General features: G+C 34.8%; 1 protein-coding gene across 1 annotated transcript in view; it reads left to right on the top strand.

Annotated features, from left to right (window-relative positions):
• The window catches only part of LMF1 (lipase maturation factor 1), a gene marked incomplete at its 5' end in the record, with an annotated part of 469398 nt that overhangs the window by 96680 nt on the left and 350887 nt on the right, over positions 1-21831 (top strand). Inside the window, one exon of the mRNA XM_051973182.1 lies at positions 6263-6328. Within this exon, the coding sequence (XP_051829142.1) occupies positions 6263-6328 (66 nt within the window). The remainder of the gene's footprint in view (positions 1-6262; positions 6329-21831) is intronic.

Below are 21831 nucleotides of genomic sequence, written 5' to 3'. Positions count from 1 at the left end.
CTTCTGCCTCTTGGAATCCTTAATTTCCTCTGAGATTCAGCTCAAATGCTGTCTTTGGCTAGAGATCCTTTTCTAGAAAGTCTCCACAATTGTCAACACTTCCTCCCCCCCAATTTAAATTTTTTATCCCTAGCATCTAGCACAATATTTAATGCACAGAAAGCACTCAATAAATGTTCATAACTCTTAACTGTATGGATGCCAGTGGAATATATTAATTAAGCACTATCTTTGTTCTCATATACTAGATCCCCTTCATTTTTACTCAATTTCTCTGATGCTTTCCTTTATGCCCCTTCTCTTCCATATTTATACATTAGGAAGATGCTGTTGCCTAAGCATGCCAACCGTATGCTTCTTAATTGCCCTTTGATGATGCACAACTTAAAATTTTTTGAAATTATGGCATTCTGTGACCTTATTTACATTTTCTTTTTTATATGTTTAAAATATAGAAATGTCTTTGAAATTCATTTTGTGAATGTATGGTACATTTTCTAATGTATCATGAGACTGATGATAATATCTTTATGTTTTCTTAAACCTTTGCTATTATAAAGTGTTCTACTTATAAAATCTTCTTTGTTCCTCATGTCTAATTTATGATTATGCAATATTGTCCCAGTTTTTCAGGAAAGGAAAATGAAAACTAGAGAGGTAAGTGATTTTTCCCAAGATTGTACAGGTATTAAATGTAGATTCTGGTAGAAAACATAACTTCTGACTAATTTTTTCTTCTTTCTTTTTCTCCTTTATGCTGTCTTTGTAATATGTTGCTTTCATAGGAGATGATTTTTTTTTTCTCCAGAAATAGTAATGAGCATTTTGCCTTAAAAAAAATTACATAATTCTCTCTGGACTTTCCTTTTTTCATTGAATTAGATATTTGACGGTAATATAAGAAAGATAATTTTCACTCCTTGAAAGATGACATTTTTAGTTTTTTGTTTTCCTTGAGATGAAAGAAAAGGAAGATAATTACTTATCTTCAGGACAAATTGTACTTATTTATTATTTAATAATAAATACTTAACAAATATTAAAGTCTTAATAAATACTGCAGGAAATGATAAATATCTTCTTTCTTTCTTGGAAATTAACTAAAACTCTAGTCTGAACTACAGAATTCATAGAAACCTAAAAATGTGATTTATTTTAGAAGCCTTTTAGTCTAAGGAGCCAGGTTCTAAAGCTTGTTTTAGGAATCTTTAAGAATCTAAAATAAATTCACAAAATGAGACAATATATTCAAACCATTTTGTAGATCCTAGAGTGTTTTATATATATGTCAACTATACTTTGTATTATTTTTGTTGTTATTGTTATCAATCCTGAAATATATTTAGAACTGATTTGTATGTAGACCACACTTTTGCTGTCCCCATCTCTCAATTTAGCTTATAGTAAGATACCTGTTTTTTTTTTGGGGGGGGGGGGAGTTGGTGTACATATATACAGTTTTTACTTTTAAAGAAATTTAATTTTAGCCATATTTAAGCATATGTCCTATATCAAAAGGATAGCCTTTATGTGGATTTAATATATAGTATTACATAGCCTTTCATTAAGCTTTCTTTTTTTTTCCTTTTCTTTTTTTTTTTTTTTTTTTTTTTGTGAGGTAGTCCCAGGTCACACAGTGTCAAATGTCTGAGGTAAAATTTGAACTCTGATCGTCCTGACTCCAGGCCAGTGTTCTATCTACTGAAACACCTAGTTGTCCTTACATTAAGCTTTAAATGATTTCATTAGCAATGATAAAGAGTTCTTTTTTAAAGTGCCATTTGTTTTTTTAAGCTGTCCCTTAGAATGGAAACTCACACAAAATCTTGTGCAGTAGAACTTCATTCATTTTATAGATGGAAAAATTGAGCTAAGAAAGAGTCAATGACTTTCAGGGTTACAGAGTTAGTTCATGACAAAGCTGAACGTAGAGTTGGGTTAAAGTTAGGTCCCCTGATTTCTAATGTCTTACTCTTTATATGATGTTTTCTTAGCTAGATTTGCCTTATATTTAATTAATTTATAGAGCACATTAAATAAAACAGGCACTTGATAAGCATTTGCTAAATTGAATTGACATATAACTAACTCTCTCTTAATCTCCTTCTCCCTCCCTCCCTCTCTCTTTCTTTCCCCTCAAAAATCCTGTGAGAAAAGAAAGCCAAAATTGTTGTCCCCTTTTACAGATAAGGAAATCATGATCATACAACCAGCAAATTGTCAGATAGGACCGAAACCTATTTCTCCTGATCCCAGCAAGGGCCGCAGCTCTTTCTGCACTTCCTTGTCCAGTCTCTTGATATAGAAAGTTAGAGTTTAGTCACAAGCATTCCTAATAAGTGCAATTTATCAAAATCATTTTTCTTTGAAAATTGCATGAAATACTATAGTCCAGATAGGACTGGCAGGTGGGGAAATGTATTATAATTGTATACAGAGCAAAGGGTCTGGCTTGGTCTTTTGACTAGTGGAGCTTTCTTCAGTTTGATGACTGTGATTCTAATCAGAGCCCTTTTAAGCATACTTCAAAGCCCAGCATAGGACCCAGCACATACCTTCAGGCTGCCATTGCTTGATTACACATCTCTCTGTTAGCAGCCTCATCTTTGGCCAGGTGTCTTTCCTGCTGTGGACGACTGATTCCTTTTTTCCTCTTCATTGCTTAGACAAAGAAATGTAATACTGATAGAACTACCATCCATAGAGGAAACCCACTGGTTTGGAAATCTCATTCTCTTGATCCTTGAAAAACATAAATGCCAGTCAACTCTGCTTCTGTTAATTTCCCAGCCAATGATAGAATGTGGCAATTAGTACCTTTTTAAAATTTAAAAGCTCTCACCACCTGTTTTTCTCTTCTCTTAAGTTGTACTGGACCCCTCATTTTAATTTTAAGGTGAGTTTTGTGTATATTTGTGAAAAAATCTACCCTAATTTCCTGTGATCATAAGTTTTAATGTTGAAAGAGACCTTCAAGATCCTATAGCTCAGTTGTATCATTTTACAGATGGATTATACCCTCACAGAGAAACTGAGTTTTGTATATACAAGTGGCTTGCTCAAACTGTAACTCCCACAAAATGAAATTAGAATCTTCATTTTCCCAGCTATGTTTATAGATTTCTGTTAGGGATTATTAATATGTAACCTATGAATCTGTTTTAGGAATAAAATAATCTTTAAATTCAGGATTTTTTTTGGTTTTATTTCCTTAAGAGATTAAATCACAAAAATGGTTTATTAGAACCTTTCTCCTCCCTCCCTTAATGAAAACTTATTCATTTAATAAAATATGTTTGCTATCTTTGGGTCATAATTGATTCTAGATACTATTAACCCTGAAGACACCATGATGTCCAAAAAAGGACTTGGCTGGATTCCATTATACTTCCTGCATTTGAGTCAGAGTGTCTAGTCAGAGAAGCTCTGGCCACTATATAGCAGACACACAGCGCAGCTGGATTTTCAGATCTCAGGCAAAGCTTTTAGTGTCAGCAATAAGAACAGTCACCTTCTGACATCCAAATGGAGTCTTTGAATCTGGAATTTACCAAAAGAGAATAAAAGTGATCTCCCAAGTGTCAGATTTGCACAAAGAATGTCTAATACATTTGCCAAGAAAATGGGTAGACACAATCACAACTTCACTTGCTTCAGCAGATGATGTTGTTTTGAAGACTACTATCTAGTATTCACTTGAAGCCTAAATAATCTAGTAAAAGCTGGTGAGAACCCTGAGAGATCAGCTAGTTTCCCATCTTATCTTTCCTTTTCTACATATAATCCTCTTAAAGAATCCTAAAAATTTTATGCTATTAATAAGATATTATTTTTAGCTGTACAATAATGTCTATTTTATCCATATCAGGTTTACTACTTCTAAAGTAAGAATAACAATTCATACTTATTTTTTTCTTACATTTAAGTTCTATTGATGCTTTCTACATATGAAACAAAGAAAAAGTTAAGCAAAATCATCTGACAAAGTGACCATTTGTGTCTGCAAATTCAGCACCCAGGGTCCTCCATCACTTTCCTGAATAGCCTACCTTTTTGTAGCACTTTAAAAACACTTTCCTCCTAACACACCAATGAGGTGAATAGTGCAAAGAATAGTAACTCCCTTTTACACATGAGGTGACTGAGGCTCCAGTAAGTTAAGTGGCCTTTCCAGAATGACAGGGCTAATAAATATTAAAATCAGGTTGTAATCTAGTTATGCTTTAGTTACTTTTCCTCTACCACATCCCATACCTTTTCCTTTTGATGTCAGATTGTCTAATTGAGACCTATGAAGCCAGTTCCAATTTTATACCTGGATTTCTCTCCAACTATTTGATTAAAGGGGGATGAGCAAGGACAGAGACGTATGTGAAAATTTAGCTTCGCTGAAACTGTGGCATATCCTTTTTAGTAAACTGAATTCATAATATTGTGACACTAGCAAAAGGCCAAGAGTTAATCTTTTGTTCTATATGTTCAGCAAAAGAATTAGTAGCTGTCTTGTTGGTGCTCATCACAGTCTGCTCTCATTGCTGCAGCGTAATGAAAAGCTCTATTATCTTTTTAAAAATTCCTTATAATTTATAGAAATTCAAAGAAATAACAATGATAATAATTATCTCTAAATTTACCAAATTGAAATATGATATACAAAATTGTGTTTAATTCTAGTAACTCTTAGACTTTTAAATAAATTATATTTAAAAAGCTGAGCATAGTTATAATGACATTCAATTGAATTTTCAAAAATACACTGACCTAAACAGGATTAGAGGACATTTTCACATAGGAATAGTATTTATGAAGTCATTTTATTTGTTGCTTCATGTATTTTTATCTTTCTTTTGTAAAATGCTATAGCAAGAAGTGTAAAAGTATAACTACAATTGTCATTGTTTTTAAGGAAATTACAATCTAATAGGTACATGCAATAAGTAATATAGCAAGGGGGAGAGAGCATTGGAATTGGGGTTGTAATCTGAATCTAAGTCTTGGCTTTGTTATTTATTACCTGTGTGGATTTGATTGAGTGACCTAATCTCTGTTCCTCAATTTGTAAAGTAACAGGATTGAACTAGATGATGGCTCAGTTCATCTCCAGTTTTAGATCCTCAGGCCCTCATATTGTGATGATAAGTAGATGAATGCTTAAGGAAGTTAATAATGTTTTGGCTCAACTGTTTTGTACCTCAAGAGACCAATTGAAGTCATAATAGTGGGGTGGTAGGGTAAATAATATTTTAAATATGTTCTTATAAGACTGCTTTTCCCCACAGACAGTATTATGTGGGGGAATGCCTATTTCTGGCTGTTTTAATTTCTTGATTCATTTTTCTTGATTTCATATTTCTAGCATGTTTTTTAACCTTTCACTAAAGGTCTTTGTGCTTTCATGTAATTTTATCTTTATACTTTCCTTTTAATATGAAAGAAAAGTCACTGCTAGAAAACACATTTCCATTTATAATGGCTTGTTGCTATTTGTCCTGTCTTTAAGAGGATCATGAAATCAGGGAAGTGATGCTAAGTAAATTGAATTTAAATGAGGAGGGCTGGGCAAAGCCACCTGTCTCACTTTCTCTTCCAGAGGCATCTGGGCCAATGGCCCAAAGATAGATCAAGATGAGATCCTGATGGATATCCTTGGATTTGACTAGGTTTGGAAAGGCATCAAAGTGTAATGAATAGAAGAGGACTGTTTGGAGAGCTAGGAAAATATGGGCTCAAGCCCCACGTCTGATGAAATACTTGACCCTGAATGGATCACTTAATCTCTCGATGTTATGGGTAGCTCTTTAAGAGGACAGGTTGTTATTTAGAGGATCCATGAACATGGATGGGAAAAAAAAAATAGCTCTTTTATTTTTACTGACTTCCAAATGAGCATTTCCTTCAATTCTGAATTGCTTTTTAAAAGCACCAAAATAAATTATTTGGAGGTAACTATAGACTTAACCACCTAAGATTAAGAAGTCCTATTCTAAATTTAAAAGTTGCAGAGAGGATGATGACCTCCAGTGGTAAAGGAAGTTTCCCACCTGGAATTCCTTGTGTGATAAAAATGCAAGTCTGAGCCATATCTCCTTTAGTTAGGTTTGTTTTAAAGCTGTAAAGATATTTTTTTTTTCCTTTTCTTAGGTTTACTTTGTTTGGGAGAAGGGAGAAGAGTCATCCATATGAATATGTCCTTTTCTGTCACTAACACCTGTTATTTTAGTCAGATAGTAGTGACTTTAAATATTTGCTCTTAATTTTTCAGGGCCTGATTAAAGTAAGAGGAGATCGATGCTGGAGAGAACTAACCTGTATGGACTATCATTATGAGGTAAATTCATTACAACAGATTTATTCATTTGTTTACAATATTGATAAAACCCAGTTTTCTGGATCTTGCCCAAAAGATTATCTTTTTCAGTGTTTGATGCATTGACTTTTTACTTATGACATACACTTCCAGTAGAAAGAATTTGGAAACTTATTTTCTTTGCCTGGGACTCCATTTGTAATTTCTAGGATTACTTTATCTGGAGTAAGCAAGGTAATCAAAGCAAACAAAACCAAAGAATATTCACATTTGTGGCCTTACTAGGAACTCTCTTAAAGGATTATGGCTTTCAGGAAAAGGTGAAACTAAGGAGCTTATTGTTGCCCAGTTTGTTTTTTTCATTTTTCATTTTTTTGTTTATTTTATTACCCCGCCACACACACACACTTGGGGGTTTCTGGGCAAAGATACTAGAATAGTTTGCCATTTCCTTCCCCATCACCTTTTACAGATCAGGAAACTGAGGCAAACCAGGTTAAGTGATACATTTGCCCAGGGATCTGTGCTTGGTCTGAAGATGTTTAACATTTCTATTAGTTACCTAGATAAATGTACAGATGGTAAGATTTTCTTAGTTAACAAGCATTTTTTTTTCTTGGTTCTCACCAATAAGCTGTAGACACACCCTCATCCAATATTGTTGATTGAAACATAGTAGATGAAAATTGAGTAGTTAAGCAACATGGGGGAAGGAAGAGTTGGTTCCAGAGGAATGAAGTTACAGATAAATAGGCAATTGACCAAATCATGTATCAGAAGTTTTTGGCAAAGCATTTTTCTGTGTTTTCTATGAATTTCTGTGAAATCATTATGGAACAACATTGAGTAAGGCACTCTAAAGTGAGGCGTATCTGAGACTTTTTTTCTTTTAAACAGAATTTTGGATAGCCTTTATCTACAAAGGGAAAGGGGCTGGGGAGATAACTCTTTTAAATGCTAGGTATCACAGGGAGATTTGTACTCAGTCAATTTCTGATATTGCTATGACACTTAGGAATGCCACATCAAAGGAATATTATAAAACTTATGTTATGAGGTCAGTAATTTGCCTTCTGAACTTTTAGGATTCTACAAAGAGAACTGAAGGTAATGAAATTATAATTTCATATGTTCAGCAAAAGATGAAAACTAATTTTTTGCTTTTGATTCTAAGGTGTGATTTCAGGATAATTTTCAGCAGTTTGTCTTAATTTGATTTGTCTTTCAAAGAACTTTACTTTTCATTCTAAGGAGAAATGGATTAAAAAGTTTTAAAAGATTGTTTTTTTAAAAAAGAAACTTGAATATCAAACTACTTTTGAAAAAATGCAACAATTTTTTGATAGTAAAATGTAAAGGAATCAGAAACAGATGAGTTAAATTTCCCTTAATAAAACACAAATATGAAAAGGGAAAGGGTGACACCATACATCTTTGAGGTTAGGTTAAATCTAAACCATTGGCAAACAATTTAACAAGTCCTTCAAACCTCCTCTTTTATTTCTGGTCATTTCACCCTTTGCAAAAAAAAAAAAGTGAGATAGGAATAGGATGAATCAAAGTGGTCATCTAAAAATGACCAAGTCCAGACCTTTGGTCTAGGACCTTGGTTGCAATCAGTAACCCCCAAATTGATCACTCACATACATTTGAGGGTTTTTTTTAAGGATTGTTTATTTCCCAGTCCATATCACTCTGTGTGTGTGTGTGTATGTTTGTATGTGCAGATTATGATAATTAAAAAGTCATCATGTGAAAATGAGTAAAAACATTATACCTAATAGTTTTTAAAACAGTTATTAAATAATAGTTATTATTATTATTATTAATCAATCAATCAATTAATATTATTAAAATACTCAGGGGAATAGAATTGCTGAACTTTAAAGAGGCAAATCAGTGATAACTCTAGCACAGTAATATCTACTCCCCTCCCCAGACAATCTCACCTATCCAGCAAAGAATACAAAAGAGACATCTCATTGCTGCCAAAATAAATTTGTAAAGCATTGTATAGTTTATTTGATATTCATATACACATATATGCATCCACATCTGTATCTAGCTGTATATATTTATCTGTATATGTATATATATATATATTTCATTTGATCTTTAAGAGCTCCTTGAGGTCAAGGACTATCTTTTGCTATTCTTTGTATCCCTTGGCACAATGCATGGCAAGTAGTAGATGCTTAATAAACACTTAATGACAGACAAACTGATTTTGGAAAGTGAGCAATAAAAACATCATTATTCTATTTTTATAATAAGGAAAAGTATATGCCCTCAAGATTACACAGCTAAAACATGACAGAGCTGGAACTAAAACTCAGACCAATCACTCCTTGTCCCATTGTCTCTCTGCATATTTTAAAGTGTAGATTTAAAGACTTTCATTTAGAGCCTGTTTACTCTTAGTTTGTCACTATTCAAACAAACTTGCTCATCTGGTTTCCTCTCCGACAGCATATTAGAAAGAATAGATTGACATGGGGAGGGAGTACAGAAAAGAGGGAAGGCTGTCAAGCCAAACACAATGACAGCATTGAGAAGTGATACTTGACACCCAGACAGTGAAGGAGACAAGAAAACAGGAGAAGCACCTTACTAACCATAGTAGTCTGGATACTTGGAGCACAGAGGTAAACAGTCATATATCCTTCTGTCGGTACTGAGTGTAACAGATAAAAGTTTTTTTTCAATAATGATGTCCCTCATCTAAAAGATCAAATTGTTTGCAACCTTCTGTATGATAGGATAGGAATTTAAATTTTATCTTGAAAATCTTTCCAGATAGATTTATGTGAAAGATTTACTTAGGGAAAATGTCTTATTTTTTTCTTTTCTTTTTTTTTTTTTAACAATTATAACTTTTTATTGACAGAACCCATGCCTGGGTAATTTTTTACAACATTATCCCTTGCACTCACTTCTGTTCCGACTTTATCCCTCCCTCCCTCTACCCCCTCCCCCAGATGGCAAGCAGTCCTATACATGTTAAATATGTTATAGTATATTCTAGATATAATACATGTGTATAGAACCTAACAGTTCTCTTGTTGAACAGGAAGAATTGGATTCAGAAGGTAAAAATAACCCGGGAAGAAAACAAAAATGCAAGCAGTTTATATTCATTTCCTAGTGTTCTTTCTTTGGGTGTAGCTGCTTCTATGCATCATTGATCGATTGAAACTGAATTAGATCATTTCTTTATTGAAGAAATCTACTTCCATCAGAATACATCCTCATGCAGTATCGTTGTTGAGGTATATAATGATCTCCTGGTTCTGCTCATTTCACTCAGCATCAGTTCATGTAAGTCTCTCCAAGCCTCTCTGTATTCATCCTGCTGGTCATTTCTTACAGAACAATAATATTCCATAACATTCATATATCACAATTTACCCAACCATTCTCCAATTGATGGGCATCCATTCATTTTCCAGTTTCTAGCCACTACAAACAGGGCTGCCACAAACATTTTGGCACATACAGGTCCCTTTCCCTTCTTTAGTATCTCTTTGGGATATAAGCCCAGTAGTAACACTGCTGGATCAAAGAGTATGCACAGTTTGACAACTTTTTGGGCTTAATTCCAGATTGCTCTCCAGAATGTTTGGATTCGTTCACAACTCCACCAACAATGCATCAGTGTTCCAGTTTTCCCGCATCCCCTCCAACATTCATCATTATCTTTTCCTTTCATCTTAGCTAATCTGACAGATGTATAGTGGCATCTCAGAGTTGTCTTAATTTGCATTTCTCTGATCAATAGTGATTTGGAACACTCTTTCATGTGAGTAGAAATATTTTCAATTTCCTCATCTGAAAATTGTCTGTTCATATCCTTTGAGAAAATGTCTCATTTTTTCATATTGTTAGAAAATTAAGACTTTTTTATACAATTAAAAGTTATGAGAAGAAGATAACGGTTAGTTGTTCAGTAGTTAGTGCAGCCATCACTATCTTTACTCATTTAGTTTATATTCCTCAACCTATTGCTCAAGAAAAGAAAGGCATAAATAGGAATTCTGGCACTTGGGATAAAGTCTGTTGGAATGAGGCACTGAGGTACTTCCAGTGCATTACTTAGATAGACTAGAGATAGAGTTTATAAGATCTAAGGAAGTTGGGGAATTCCGTCATTGAAGAATAGAGAAGCCTGACACAAATTCTGAACTTATTGAAAAGAAGGAAAAGTAAACTAGAGAGTCATATATGACAGTATAAAAATCTGAGCCAAATGGCATGAACTTTAAAGGAATTAGGAAACAGGAAGCATGGCAGCCCTTGCTTCTTTCTGGGCCTGTGTATATAATAGGAAAGGAGGTAATTTATCCCGGAGAGGATGCTGAAAATTATTGTGTCTTCAGAGAAAAAAGCTATTTTCATTAAGCACCAGAAAATGGAAGGAATTTGAGAAGAAAAGACAGTAGAGGTCCTCTGATCCAAACACTTCCTCTTACAGATAGGGAAATTGAGACCCAGAAAGATGAAACAATTTGCAGAAAGTTAAAAAACAAATAGTAGGATTCTTGCCCCTTCTCTTAACTATACCCAGTAACTAGGTTAGTTGCCATTTTAAGGAACTATAGAATCTGGCCAAACTTGCCTTATCTCCTGTTGTAGCTGTTTAGTTGACTAGTCTGTCCACCCCATATTTTTTTAAGTAAAAATATTGGGGTGGTTTGCCATTTTCTTCTCCAGCTAATTTTACTGATGAGGAAACTGAAGGAAACAGGCTTATGTGACTTGCCCAAAATCAAACAGCTGAGTAAGTGTCTAAGTCCATATTTGAACTCAGGGCCACCTCACACCAGGATTAATGCACTGCCTACTTAGCTGTCTTATCTCCTACTGTTCCCTTTTAAAAATGCATCTCTTAAAAAATTAAAAACTAATATATAAAATACATCTCACATAACAATCTAAAACATTTCCAGTCCCCATACATTCTGAATAATCAGAATGTATTCTTTTGATGTGCCCTGGGATTTCTGGAGTTTTAAAAATTTCACATTGGTAGCTGCTATCTTTATACATGTATTATAATATATAATGCTTCCCTTGGAGCATGACCTGAGTTCCTATTATATTCTCCACCCAAAGCTGAGTCAAATGCAGCCTCCTTTAAGAAGCTTCTTTGATCTCCCTTAATCAGATGAACTTCTCCCCCATCTGGGCTCCCAGAATAATTTGTCCCTCTCACATATGACACCTCTTTCCTTATATTAGATCTGTATATTAAAAACATTAGACTCTTTGCTTTAAGAATCATCTCCTCCTCCAGAAATATGAAAGTCATTAGACAGAACTCTTAAGACTTTCAGAAATATCTTGCTTATGTCTTTACCAGAAATTCTACAGAAGTCTTGAAAGAGTTTTTCAATCAAATATATTAAATACTGATATTCTTTTTATTTGGGGATCTTTTTGTCAAGAAAAATAGGATAACTGGTGGATTGAACCCCACCAAATAGTAAGTTTTGTTTGTTTTTGTTTTGTGAGGCAATTATAGTTTTGCCCAGGGTCACACAGCTAGTACATGTTAAATAGCTAAGGCTGCAGTTGAACTCAGGTCCTCCTGACTTCAGGACCAGCGCTCTATCTACTCCATCATCCAGCTGCCCCTAAATAGACAATTTTGTGAGATAAAAAGGCACCAATGAATAGCAGTCACATGGACTTTCAAGGAATTAAATTCATTAAACATTTATTAAATTCCTATTACATGCAAGGCAGTATTCTAGTCATTGGGGTTACAAAATTAAAAATGAAATCTTTCTACTGGAGGAAGATAGAATGCAATCATGTACTCAAATAGAAAATCCAAAAGAAAATTTCTGGTGTGTGTGTGTGTGTGTGTGTGTGTGTGTGTGTGTGTGTGTGTATTTTTGTTGTTACTTAGATGAAGGGATTATTATGTTTATATCCCTAGCACATATCATAATGCTGACACAGGATAAATGCTTATATACAAATATACAAATCCACTAAAATGGATTGCAGTTACAGTAATTGGCTCATACCTGATACACAGTAAGTGCATAATCAGTGCTTATTGACTTGAAAATAACCTTAATAAATTGAAAATATATTTCTTACTATGATCTTAGAGATATTTACTTTTTAAAAAGTATTCTGCTAAACAATCTGGAATCAGATTACTTCTCTTGAGCCTTACCTTGCAATCACCTTGACATAGAGCCAGATAAATTCTCAGATTCTTAGCAGAAAAAGAAACTATTTGTGTTTTGGATAATCAGGTAGAACCTGAGAGGAAAAATGAAAAGCATAATCCACCTTTAGGTTGCATCCAGAAGTCTCCCCACCTATTCTGTCTTTTGGGAGAAGACTCTCATAAGCCCCAATCACTATTTTTATTTTGGTTTGGTTTCCGTGCTAGAGTATCAATGTGTACTTCCCAGTTCTTCCCTTTGAAAGTTAAAGGCAACATTTTAACTTTTGCATTCCAAGTTCTTTGCCAGGTCTGAGGGCTTCCAGAGACTCCTCCCTGCCTTCCCTGCCCCCAATCCTTTTTCAAAGGATGTCACTTTTGAGTAAAGGATATTCAGCTTTGTTAACACCAGAGAGTCCCTCCTTAATCTAGTTAAAAGGCTTATTGGAGTTCATAGTTATGGGTATGACAAGGTTGCAAAGGAGGACCGCTTCTCAGCGGTCAGATGGGTGGAAGGAGAACCTTGAGAGACTAGTGTCAAAAAATCCAGAGAGGAGAGGTTATTCAAGAGGAAGTCAGCAGTGTCAGATGCAGTCCATAGATCAAGACCATCCATTTTGGCAATTAAGAGATCATTAGTAACTTTGGAGAGGGCAATTTCAGTTGAGTGATGAGGTCAGAAGCCAAACTGCAGAGGGTTGAGGAGTGAGCAGAGAGGAAGTGGAAGCATTGAGGACAAATAGCTTCTAGGAGTTTGACTGAAGTTGGGAAGAGAAGCAGAATATAACTGCTAGGCGGCGAGATAAAGCCTAATGAACTTTTTTTTTTTAAAGGATAGGGGAATGAATTTGAGAATAGTAGGGAATAAGTCAGTAGACAGAGAGAGGCTGAAGATTCAAGAAGGAGGATATGACCGAAGTTACAGTCTGCTGAAGAAAACAGAGGGAATAGGGTCAGGGGCATGTGTTTAGGATTTGTTTTTGACAAGTAGAAAGGGCACTTCATTGTCCAAGACTGGGGAAGAGGGAGGGAATTAGAATAGGAGATGCTCAAAACGGGTATTGACATGAAAAGAAGAAAATAGTCAGTTCACATCAAATGGCCTCAATTTTTCTCAGTAAACTAATAGATGAGGTCTTCAAGGGAGGGGAAGGAAGGAAGAGAAGGTCTGTAATAGATTCTGTGGAGAGTGAAATAGGTTAATCAGTTAGAAGAGAATAAGATGTCTTGCTTCAGAGAGGGCCTAACTGACATTGGATAATATAAATTTCTTTTTGTGTGACTTCCTATTGCACCTTCAAAGAATGTGAGTAGGAACAGAGGAGGCAAATGTTGAGTTATCTAGGACTAAGGTTTGACAAGATGGATGGGACAAAAGCGCAAAAGAATTCAAAAGCTCAGGACATCATAGAGTTTGAATTGACTTAACTACAGAATGGAGATTGAATGGGGAGGGTAAGTTAGGGTAAGTATAAGAGACTGAGAAAGTACTGAGGAGAGGAATGAAGAGGTATATAATCAAATATGCAAATAATTACAGTGATTTTATTTAACCTCTGGTTATTCATCCAGTTCACAGAAATATGTTGTTTAGTTGTTTCAGTTCCATATGAGTCTTTTTGATTCCTTTTGGGGTTTTCTTAGCAAAGATAGTAGAATGATTTTTTATTTCTTTCTTCAGCTCATTTTGCAGATGAGTCAAACAAGGTTAAGTGACTTGCCTAGGTTCACATAATCTATAAGTGTCTGAGGCTGTATTTGAATTCAGGAAGAAGAATTTTCCTGACTCCAGTCCTAGACCCTCTACCTACTGTGTCACCTAGCTGCCCTTGTACATAGGATCTGAACTCAAGTGCACCTCTTAGCTTCCTCTGACAGAAATTATAATTCAGCTCTATTCTTCAGGTAAATTAATTTAAATACAGAAAATATCTACTATGTGCAATACATTGTGTTCAGCACTTATGGTAAAGATAATTTGTGCTAGATTGCATTTTAAACACTTAACTGAAGAGATTATATTTTATGGTAAGGGTGACAAAAAGCTACTCAAGATTTTTGAGCCACAGAGTGCCCATTTTCATGTCTGTGTCTTAGAAAGATTTTTTTTGGCAGCTATGTAGTTATTTGGAGAGAGAATATGCTAGAGTCACAAGCTTGTCTTTCATTAAATTCTGATGATAGAGTATCATTCTAGGGATATTCGCATTTGCATAATGGTCTTTTCAATTTTTGTTTAAAGGTTCCTTTGCCTTCTTTATCTGAATTTCTTTGCTACATAACTTTAGAAGGGATTTTGATAGGAGAAAAGGGCATGTAAACAGAATTAAATTGAAAGGGGGAAGGTGTGGCAGCACAGTCTTAACTTTTAAATATTTCTGGAAGAGAGAGAGGTTCAGAAAGCTGCTCATAATTAGAATGATAGCACTGGGTATTGGACCCACTCTCAGATGGACTATGGCCAAATTTAGCTTGCATGATGTATGTTGGCCACCCTGCCTCTGATTCCTATCCTATGTTCCTGTCCAAAATCTACACTCATTTGCCAAGAGAATTTAATAAAAACACATGGTATGCATTTCTTACATGTTCAGTTTGTACTGTAGTATTTATTTGTAGTAATACAAACTGCTATGCTTTTGAAAAATAGCATTTCCCCTTCTGTCGGAAATCATGTGTAAGATAAAATGTCATATGGTTTGTGTAATTAAAAAGTGTGCCTTTCACTATTTTTAATGAAAAGGATCAAAAACCAAGGCACAATCGAGAACAATTATGCTTAGGCTTTAAGCTTTTACCTTTAGAGTGAAAAAGCACATTTTAGCAAATGTAATGAAGGAAAAGAAGAGTTAAAATTTTTTCTTCTAATTTCTATAAAACAGATTTCTCTCTCTCTCTCTTTTTTTTTTTTTTTTTTTTTTTTTTTAGCACATAGTGGAATACTCTTTAGGCAAAGAATTTGACAAATAATACTGACTGATGGAATGAATAAAATATGTAACCAGAATATAAACAAACAGGTAAATATCATAATCATAATATATTATAGTTACTCTTTCAAATACCCATGGTTCTTTTACATTTGTTAACTTCTTTGAAGCCACTAAATTTTCACACTTCCCTTGTTTTACATTACTGTTGTATCTGAATGACTCTTTCCTCTCTCCAAAAGAATGTTCTTTTATAACAAAAAAGAATCCACACTCTAGCCATGGTTAAAAATGTATGCCTTATTCTAAACCTGTAGCCCACCATGGCTCTGCTAAGAGAAAACTTTATTTGTGTGTTAATAATGCATTAGGCAGAAAGGCCTCCTGAATAGGAAATATTATAATATAAGTAACAAAGAAAAATATTTTGAATTTTAATATAAATTCTTGGCTCAATCTCTGTTTAATTTCTTAAAGTATATTCTAATATTTTGTCCTATAATGATCCTAATTGCCAATGTTGTTCACAGGCTGTATTTACAAATATAAATATAATGTTATTGTATTTAATAGAAAGCCTGTCATTAAAGATCCTAAACAGACATTTTTATATAATAATACTTTTTGTATAATGAAAATAAAAGACAATGTAAGTCCTAGAAAAGAAACCTTATTTTGATGCTGTGTGACTGGACAAGTCATTTAACTTTGTAGTGCTTTGTTTTCTCATTTGTAATGTTAATACGGAATTCACAGCATAGGATTGATATAGGACTAAGTTATTGTATTGTTATTTATCATTATTATTTTAATATTATTATTAACCAGTAAACATTTACTAAGCACCTATTATGTGTCAGGTACTATGTGAAACAAAAAGAGGCAAAAGACATCCTTGAACTTTAAATATTATTTTACGCTGAGACTGAATTAGGAGAATAATAATTTGCTTTCAGGCAGCTAGATGGTGCAGTGGATACAGTGCCAGGTCTGGAATCAGGAAGACTCATCTTCTTGAATTCAAATCCAGTCCCATACTTTTACTAATTAGAGACCCTAGGCAAGCAACTTAACCCTGTTTACCTCAGTTTCTTCATCTGTACAATAAGTTGGAGAAGAAAACGGCAGACTATTCCAGTATCTTTGCCAAGAAAAACCTAAATGGGGTCATGAAGATTTGGACACTACTGAGATGACCAAATGGCAACAATTTTATTTAGGTTATATGGTAGGTTTACATGCAACAGCATCTCTACTAGTATACTACAAATTCTGCAAAGGTAGAAATTTTGTTCTGTCTTATTTATTTTTGTCTCCACTGGCCCAGGGCTTTACATATAGTAAGTACTTAGTAAGTGTTTATTGAATTGAACTGAATCTTTGGAGGTTTCCTATCCTAAGTGGCACAGTCACTCAGGTGGCAGTCTGTGTTTTGTGCAATGTTCTCTTCAACTTTTTAACTTGTTATATATAGAGTTATGACAAATTGTTGACTTATAAGGTCATATACCATCATAGATTAGGAGCAAGAAGGAACTTTAAAGGTCACTTATTCAACCTCCTTCACAATTTATACATTACAAATTCTCTGCCCTGTCCTCATCATTCAAATAGCTACCATTCTATAGAGTTTAGGATCCCCTAACATTTTTCCTGGACCGTTGCAAAAGCCTACTGATTGGATTCTGAGTTTTCACTCTTTCTTCTCCCCAATCTATCCTTCACACAGCTGCCAAAATAGCCTTCCTAAATCAGAAACCTGACCTTGTGACTCCCCTATTCAGAAACCTATTTCATTTAGGATCAAATGTAAATTCCTCATTTTGGCACTTAAATCCCTTCACAATCTGGCTATAGTTTACCTTTTCTAGGCTTATTGCACATCATTCTTCTTCACACAATAGATTCTAGCCATTATGACCTCCTTGTTAATCCAGGAACTGGACATTCCATCATCTCAACTCTGCTCCTTTACACAGGCTCCAATATCTTATACATTCAATGTTTCTTCTATACTTCTACCTATTTAAGCACAAAACAAAAACAAAACAAAATAAAACAAAAATGAAAACTTAGCTTCTTTCAAGACTCAGCTCAGATGCCACATTCCCTAGAAGTGGAATGTAAGCTCCTTGAGGATTTTTTCTTCTTTATATTCCCCACAAATTGCCTTGCTTAGAACATTTGGGATCCAAATAGATGTTTATTAGAATTAATTGCCCACGATTTCACAACTAGTAAATAACAGAACCAGCAATAGTACCCAGTTCTTTCCACCACAAATGCAGAACTTTTTCCTTGTACTTGATATAAAACTTTTCTACAATGCAGAAATTAACTTTCAACTCAGTTCATTTGTGACTTCACAAACTTTCCTAAGGAGTTGACAGGACATTACCTTTAAGCCTGTTGCTTTATTTTGCTTATCAATTGGGAGAAGAGAAAACAAAGTGTCTGAATCCTACGTATGAGCTTTGAGATTACTTCCATGAAATCTCTAGCCATTTAGCCCTGAAGTACATACCAAGGGAAACTGCTGATTAATCCTGAAATCAGTTTAAAAGGAAGTAGAACTCCTGCACTTTCATTATATGATTCTAAAGAACTTATGGCCAAGAAAGATCTGTGTAATTCTGGGATATATATGTGTAAATTCCATCCTTTTTTTGGCAAATTATTTTGCAGCCATTTATACCATGTCAAAAAAGATTTGTGGCAACTGGGAAAAAAGTTTTACAGTTAAAGGTTCTGATAAAGGCCTCATTTCCAAAATATATAGAGAATTGACTCTGATTTATAAGAAATCAAGCCATTCTCCAATTGAAAAATGGTCAAAGGATATGAACAATTTTCAGATGATGAAATTGAAACTATTTCCACTCATATGAAAGAGTGTTCCAAATCACTATTGATCAGAGAAATGCAAATTAAGACAACTCTGAACCACTATACACCTGTCAGATTGGCTAAGATGACAGGAAAAGATAATGATGAATATTGGAGGGGATGTGGCAAAACTGGGACACTGATGCATTGTTGGTGGAGTTGTGAACGAATCCAATCATTCTGGAGAACAATCTGGAATTATGCCCCAAAAGTTATCAAATTGTGCATACTCTTTGATCCAGTAGTGTTTCTACTGGGCTTATACCTCAAAGAGATACTAAAGAAGGGAAAGGGACCTGTATGTGCCAAAATGTTTGTGGCAGCCCTGTTTGTAGTGGCTAGAAGCTGGAAAATGAATGGATGCCCATCAATTGGAGAATGGTTGGGTAAATTGTGGTATATGAATGTTACGGAACATTATTGTTCTGTAAGAAATGACCAGCAGGATGATTTCAGAGAGGCTTGGAGAGACTTACATGAACTGATGCTGAGTGAAATGAGCAGAACCAGGAGGTCATTATACACTTCAACAACAATACTGTATGAGGATGTATTCTGATAGAAGTGGATTTCTTCGACAAAGAGAAGATCTAATTTAGTTCCAGTTGATCAAGGATGGACAGAAGCAGCTACACTCAAGGAAAGAACACTGGGAAATGAGTGTACTGTTTGCATTTTTGTTTTTCTTCCTAGATTATCTTTACCTTCTGAATCCAATTCTTCCTATGCAACAAGAGAACTGTTTGGTTCTGCACACATGTATTATATCTAAAATATACTATAACATATTTAACATGTATAAAACTGGTTGCCATCTAGGGGAGGGGTTGGAGGGAGGGAAGGGAAAAGTCAGAACAGAAGTGAGTGCAAGAGATAATGTTGTAAACAAAATTACCCAGGCATATGTTCTGTCAATAAAAAGTTACAATTAAAAAAAAAAAAGATTTGTGGCAAAAAAGAAGAAGAAGAAGAAGAAAGAAGAAGAAGGAAGAAGAAGAAGAAGAAGAAGAAGAAGCTACTTATATTATATGTTCTATCAAGACCTTTCTGGGATTTATTCCAATTGCTTCAGTTGTTGTTTATTGCTTTTTGTTGGAAGTTCATACCCCAAAATTAATTTTTAAAATGGCCCTTATGGGGTAAGAAAAAAAATGGGTTGTTTTATTGTTTGGGTTTTGTTTTTAAATAGAATATGTCTGATCTAAAAAGAGCTTCCCTAAAGTTTGCCCATTTTATCCATACAAATTCAACCAGCATTAATTAATTGTCATCTGTGTGCTAGGTACTATCAGGGAGCTCATATCCTGTTGAGACAATAGTATTTAAAGGATAGAATCCTAATAATTAGAGGGATCTGAAAAGGACTTTTGCAGTGAGTGATACCTCAACAGAAAGAACCTGAAGGAAGCTAAGGTTTCTAAAAAACAGAGGTGAGAAGAGAATACATCATAGCCATGTTGAACAGTCTGCCAAAGGCTTTAAATGTCCAACCAGAGAGTTCTCATTTTATTCTAGAGGAAATATGAAACCTCTGAAGTTATTATATGAATGAAATGATCCAGTCTGAGTTTTAGGAGGCTAATTTTGCAGCTGTGTGGAGGATTATTGCTTGATCAGTAAAAATGATTGGATCCTTTCTATTGATAGAGCAGACTGTTTTCTTGAAGAAGTGCTGCAGTGGCTAAAGGATTAGACTTGGATACAGAAAGCCTTAGGCATTTACTAGTTGTGTGATCCTTGTCAACTTCACTTAATTCTGTCTGCCTCAGTTTCCTCATCTGTAAAATGAGAATAATAACAGTGCCTACCTCTCATGATTGTTGTGAGGATCAAAAGAGATTATATTTGTAAGCTCTTTGAAAATTTTAAAGAGTTATATAATTGCTAGCACTACTTCCACTGCTGTTACTACCACTCCTGTCCTATCCCGGTCTCCCTACATTCTTTTATCTCATCCAAAGAATTAAATGAAATAAAGTTGATAGAATGTAGCAGAGTATTTCTTCTGGGAAAGTAGAGGAAGTGTTGGACAACCTACTTTTTCAGAGCTACAACTGAAACCTTAAAGCTACATTATTATTATTATTATTGAGGTAAGAAGTGACCACGGTAAATTCATCCTTTACTTGCAGGCACATAAATAGGTTAATAGTTATGGATACTTACTTTCTAAAGGAGAGAATCCCATGGTCCAGTCCTCTTCCCTACTCCCTGGGTAGCTGTAGAACCCATAAAAGTGGATCTCCTTGTCTGTAGTTTGACAAATTTTAGACATTTTAAAATGTGGCTTATGAAAAAAGTTGGGAAAAAATGGTTCTAAAACCCATATTTAAGATTAATGAGTGGTTTTAAGAGTTGTGAGGAAGATGCTTTGAGCTTTCTGATCATAAGCTTTTTTAAATATGACCCTAAACTTCTAGGATATCAAAGTCAGGCTCATCTTCCTAAATTTAAATCCAGCCCCAAACACTTAGTACCTAGGTGACTCTAGGCAAGTTACCTACCCGTTTGCCTCAGTTTCCTCATTTGCAAAATGAGCTGGAGAGATAAATAATAGACTGTTTTCTTATTTTTGCTAAGAAAAACCCAAATGGGTCCTGAAGAGTTGGACATAACTGCAAAACAACTGAACATGTGCCAGGCACTAAGAATACATACAAGGAATGAAACAAATCTCTGCTTTCGAGGATTTACATTACAAGAAATAGAGAACACAAATCCAGATGTTAGAAATCTTAGTCTTAATAGTTCCAGAGCTGACTTTTAACTTTCTCAATATAATAGAAAATATTTTCACACCAGAAAAATAAAGTAAATCTAGTATGATCAAAGGAAGAGAGGACTGGGGAAGTGAAAAACTTCTTTTGAATTTGCCAAATGATTGGTTATATAAATTCTCAGTTTGGGACAAGGAGGAGGATATCTCTAAAAATCTACTATATTAAGACATCCTAACTGCCTGTGTGACCCAGTTCTAAACCACATTTTCTTCTTAAATGCCTACTGACTTTATTTTTTTTAAAAAATTACCATCTTAAGAAAAAATTAAGAGGATTCTGGTAAGAGTATAGAGTAAATTGGTAAATTTCAAGCTCTCCTGATTTCCCCTACAAATAGAATAAAGTTGTGCTTCAGGGCAAACATAGACTGGTAAAAAATCTAGAAGATTTGGGGCAGAACTGGGGTCCTCTGGATTACAATCTGATCTGAAGAAAGACCCAAGGCTGGGAATTAACCTGTCTGAAGTGCAAACACCTCCGGGGTAGCTCAACTGAAACCCCAAGTGTGGATATCTGGGGGTAGCTAGGTGTAGCTGGAGCCTCTGCAGGAATCCCAGAGACTTTTACCTCTGGACCAACTAGGGGTTTGAGTCCTAGAAAACTGAGCAAACCTCGGTTGATTGGGAATGCCAGGCTCATCTGTGTTGAAACTCGGCCCTGGGCGAGAAGAAACTAGCATCCAGTGAGTGCAGGTGCAGTGCAGCGGAAACACAGGCTTGTGAGCACTTGCAGGAGGATGGAGCTCTG

Source organism: Antechinus flavipes, chromosome 1 (genome assembly GCF_016432865.1).
Source record: "Antechinus flavipes isolate AdamAnt ecotype Samford, QLD, Australia chromosome 1, AdamAnt_v2, whole genome shotgun sequence".
In the NCBI taxonomy this organism is placed as follows: domain Eukaryota; kingdom Metazoa; phylum Chordata; class Mammalia; order Dasyuromorphia; family Dasyuridae; genus Antechinus; species Antechinus flavipes.
This window is presented reverse-complemented; position numbering and strand designations above follow the sequence as displayed.